The sequence below is a fragment of the Tauraco erythrolophus genome, chromosome 1 (assembly GCF_009769465.1).
Source record: "Tauraco erythrolophus isolate bTauEry1 chromosome 1, bTauEry1.pri, whole genome shotgun sequence".
NCBI lineage: Eukaryota > Metazoa > Chordata > Aves > Musophagiformes > Musophagidae > Tauraco > Tauraco erythrolophus.
Genome location: NC_141465.1, coordinates 119,165,294 through 119,170,216, shown reverse-complemented (window position 1 = coordinate 119,170,216; position 4,923 = coordinate 119,165,294). Strand labels below are relative to the sequence as shown.

Genomic DNA, 4,923 nt, shown 5'->3' with positions numbered 1-4,923 from the left:
AGGCTCTTTCTTCAGCCCCAGTAGGACAATGAGCAGAGAAGTGAGGAACAGGAAGCAAGTGAGGACTTCCCTAGGGCAAAGGACCCTGAGACCCCTCCGCCTCCATTTTGCCTCAGCCCCTTTAGAGGTTTCTTCCTCTTCCAGTCCACCACTCCTCTACCCACCTCACTCTCTCCAACACCTTCCTCGCAGCATTGCCAGGACCCTACTCACCGCATTGCCAGGACCCTCCTCAAAATCACAGCACTCCCTTGGGGAGTGGTCCCAGCTCTGCCCCCCTTCCCTTCCCTTCCCTCCCATCCACAAGTCTTTGCAGCTTCACAAGCCCCCTGGCCAGTGCCTACCAGTGACACCCCTTCCACCTGGCAAGGGTGGCCCCACCACTGAGGGACAGGCATTCAACAGGAGCAGTACATAGCAACAACTAGGTTTGTTGACACTCCCCAAGGACTCCCACCCACTATCCTGGCTGATAAATTCCCCGGTGCCACCACCTCCATGCAGCCAAGCACTGAGCAGGTCTCCTGAAATGCAGCTGCTCATCCTGGCCGTCCTCTGCCTGCTGGGCTCCAACGGCCTCCAGGGCACGGAGGCACGGGAATATGAGTCCATCCTCACGGTGCCCAACGGAGGCCCCTGGGGCTCTTGGGGGCCACCACAGTTTTGCCCCAGCGGCTACGCTAAGGGATTTCAAGTGAAGGTAAGGTTTCACTCCTTCTTTGGGGTGGGGAAAAAACCCTGCTGTGAAATGATGTTATTTTGTTCTGGTCTCAGCAGGGCTGGCCACTACACTTTGTCCCTTCTCAGCAGTTTTCATTGTATCTGCATCGCTTGTGCGGGCTTATCTGCAAGAAATCTCTAGCGTAGAGTAGCTCTCCAGGCTCTCTGCCAGTGAGTGATGTCTTAGCAGAGACCGTGAGTAAGAAAAGACGTGGGGTTGGTACTACAGAGCCCATTCCAAAGGGACTGGGACAACTCCCACATGCCAACACCCCTGCTCTGGGTGTCACGGCACACAGCAAGAGGGTAAGCAAGACCCAGGTCAGCCACCAAGCATTCTTGTGTCCAGAGCCTCTGCTCCACAGTTTGGAGAAAAAGTAGAGGTGGGCAAACAGCAAAAATGTTGAGAAATGCTGTGGGGATGCCTTGCAGCCCTGCTCAGCAGGACTACCTTTGTCTGGCTCTGTCCTCGGAGCCTCCTACCACCCCCCATCACAAGGGCTAACTTCATCTCTTCTTTTAAAAGAGGGAGGGTGCTGACTTCTCCCATTTTCTTGCCCTCTTCTAAGGTGGAGCCTTACCAGGGATTTTGGCTGTTCGGCGACGACACAGCCCTGAACGGTATTCGCCTGCTCTGCACAGATGGCACAGTCATCGAGTCCTCCGTAGGGTGGTGAGTAGTCTTCTCTTTCTCATCCTCCTTCAGGGCAGCAGCTTTTGGGGATCATGAAGGAAAATCAGCACGATGGTTCCTCCATAGGCATCCACACTCCCTGTGAAGGTGATTCCTCACCCCGCTTGAGGAGGTGGGTGAGGTGCCCCTGGCCACAAAGTGTGAAGGTCTTAGGGTAGAGATCTGGTCCCAGGGAAGAGAATAGTACTTTGAAAGATGAAAGAGAGTTCAAAAAAAATGCAAATCTTAAACATGTACTTTCTCCTTTTCCTCAAACGCTTACCTTGAAAAGGACATTAATCAACAGTGACAAAACAAGCAGCTGAAATTCTCAAGGAGTCCTGCAGCAAGACAGTAACCCAGGGTTCATGGTGGCCAGGCATCTAGGGGGCGATGGAGAAACAGAGTGAAACAGGTGCTTGTAGAAACCCACCATCCCTGTGTAGATCCTCTGCACCAGCACTACCAGGGTCCCAGGCGAGTTGTGGTGTTGATTGCAGCACAGCAGAGGCTGAACACATCTTGGTGACTTGTTTTGTTCTCTGGCAGGTGGGGAAACTGGACCCAGGCCCAGGTCTGCTCCAGCAACAAGATGGTATCCTTTTCACTGCGTGTGGAAGAGAAGCAGCACCTAGGTGACGACACAGCAGCCAACAACGTGATGTTCACCTGCTCAGATGGAACCAAGCTGGAGGGATGGGGACTTTCGGGGGGTCACTTCGGCTCATGGAGCAGCAAGTGCACCGTCGGGGCCATCTGTGGGCTCCAGACAAAGGTGGAGGAACCCCAGGGAAAGGGGGATGACACAGCTTTCAATGACATGAGAATCTTCTGCTGTGAATGAGGCCGACCCCCCACCTCATGCCAGCATCTACAAAATGATCCACCATTAAACATTGAACCTGTCCTTGCACAAGGAGCAGTGTGTATTTTTCTCCATTAGATTTTGTGAAGGGTAGCCAGATCCTGTGGCTACAGCACCCAGGAGGTTTCCTTCTGCCCCCATTCAGTGGATGTGAAGTTGCTGCAGCTCCTTGCTCCCAGGTGCAGCCCAGGGAGAGGCTGAGGATGGGTTACTGACCAGCCAGCTGTCACCCAGGGCCAGTCCCTTTTATCCCCTTTTCCCTCACACTGGTACCCCCTACAGAAGCACCTTTGATCCTTCCCCTAAATATCCCATAATAATTCTTGCACATTGCCACAATCCTCTTAAAACACCTCGTAAGAAGTTGTACAACATCCCCAAACACTTTTCCCCTGTAGCCCTCCGTGAGTCCCACGCCCCTGTAGGCGGTCACCCACTCCCCTGAATCTGCAGGGCCCTCCGGGGAGGTGGTGGTCCCCTGGACTCTTCAGTGGGGTTCACTGGAAGCCTGGGGCTGATCGCTCTCCCCCAGCAATCACAGGGAGCAGATCTGGAGCTCTGTTGGCACTGCTGAGGTTACTGGTTGCTCCACCTGGTATTGCCACTCTGATTCTCCCTGGGTCCGTATGTTCTTTCTGGTTAGGCTTTACAACAAATTTATGACCTAACAAGTTTCTAGGAGCAAGCACAGAGGATGCCCACACCTGTAGGTAAGGCAGGAGGAAGGACTGTAAAGGCTGGACAGTGAAGGAGGAGAAAAGGGATCATCTGCCCTGGCAGAAACCATGGTTTCAAAGGAGAGGAAGGGGAACTCTTCACCCTCTCTCCATTATAATGTTCAGGATGTGGAGGGATGACTATCATACATTCCTTTATCCATGAAGACGTTCAAATACACCATGTAGCTCCTGGTCGCAGCTCCATGCTTCCCATTCCAGCCTGCTCAGCACAGCATCTCAACATCGCCTGGTGCACATGAGGCACCTTGCAGATTTTTGTTCCCAAGACTGCAGTAATTCACATGCAGTGAGGTCAGAAATGTACCATCATATAGGTGCCTTTCCTGAACCCACCACCATCTCCTTCAGCATCAACATCTCCTGCTCAGCTCTTCTCTGGAGTTCATATTTTGTCTGCTTCCTGGGGCTGCAGGCTGAGGACTCTGACAACGATAAAAGGTATGGGACAGGGAGTAGCCACAAACCCACATCTCACAGGGTATTATGCAGGAACAAGTTGATTGGAGAGTCGTATGGTCCACATGCACAGGGAGGACTTGGGGAGGAAAGGAGACTTTCTGGAGACTTCCAGAGTGAATGGCAAAGATTTCAAAACCAAACCCTTTCTTCGGCACCAAGAGTACAAAGAGGCAGAAATCTGAGAAAGATATAGGAGACGGGGACAACATCCTTAACTCTGGAAAGTTCATAGCCCTTTCCCACGGTCACATATTTGAAATTTGCTCACTTGGGTATTCTTTCTGATAAGAAAGGAAGATTGTGAGCCGATAGTTTCTGTGCACACACGAAATATCTGAACACAGAGACACAGCAAATTCAGTATTACCTTTGTTTAATGCCTGCTGGCAGTACAGATGTTCCAGTGGTTTCCAAAGCATTAACAGTGCCATAGTCTGCCCTTGTGCATCAGACTGCCTGCCACTTGGCACACAGCCAGGATACGCCTCACAACGGGTGTATTTACAAGTACATTTAACCATTTCCATCCAGCCATTGAAAACAGGTCACACATCCTCATGGGGAGGTATCCAATTTTAAGAGATAAAGACCCTCCTGAGGTACGTCTGCTTTCTGTTATGGGAATCTCTGCTTACAATTAGATATAGTAGGAAAATTCGTAACTCAGCTTTTTTCCTGGAAAAAAAAAAAAAAAGGTTCCCCTAGGGCATTCCGAAATACACTGAGACAAAAAAAATAGGATTCTTGTTACCAATGTCTCAGGAGGTTTTTATATTACCTTTGTTTTATTGTATCACTTTCACATTACTCATTCAGTTGAGCAAATTGCTATACACAGCACTTTACATGGCATTAAACGGGGAACAGACATTCTGTCTACACAGGCGGTTCCTGCAAGAGAACCAGTCTTAGAAGTCATTTCGTGGTCTTCCTGCTCAGCTCTTAGCCCTCCCCATTATTACAAAAACACTTGACTGGGCTGAACACTAAGGCAATGGCAGGTTCTCTTAAACAAGTCCGGTTTCTGGGATGAGAATAACTAGCAGTGAAATTCTGGAAGAGAAATCCATGTCTGTTACTCCTTCAAATTTATTATTTGATTAATTGTTTGTACAGTGTATGTCACTACCCTACAACGGGGAACCCAGGGCTTGCTGCAGTCCACCACAAAGCGACAAGGCTCATGCCAAGTGCCCACTTTCTGTCCCTTCACAGCAGTGTGTGGCCTCTCTCATCTCAGGAAGACCTGAATGAAATACCAGATGGAAATGCAAGGTTTTTCAATAATGGTCCTGCGTCTTTTGAAGTTATTTACCTTGATGCATAGCAAGGGCTGGTTGAGATGTTCAATCTTACATCCCTCACTTCATGCCTATTTTGCTTTTAAGCACCTTTGATGCAAAGCAGGACCTACTCTTCCCCCATTTACTGGGCATCATGTGCATAGTGCTCAAAATTCTATGTGA

At 50.0% G+C, this 4,923-nt stretch overlaps 1 protein-coding gene across 1 annotated transcript; it reads left to right on the top strand.

The window, feature by feature from the left end:
• Positions 1 to 529: 529 nt before the first annotated feature.
• Positions 530 to 2,237, top strand: VMO1 (vitelline membrane outer layer 1 homolog). Its single transcript, XM_009980688.2, has 3 exons — positions 530 to 700; positions 1,290 to 1,393; positions 1,943 to 2,237. Exons 1-3 carry the CDS (start codon positions 530 to 532, stop codon positions 2,235 to 2,237), a joined length of 570 nt encoding a protein of 189 aa, XP_009978990.1.
• The last annotated feature ends 2,686 nt before the right edge of the window (positions 2,238 to 4,923 follow it).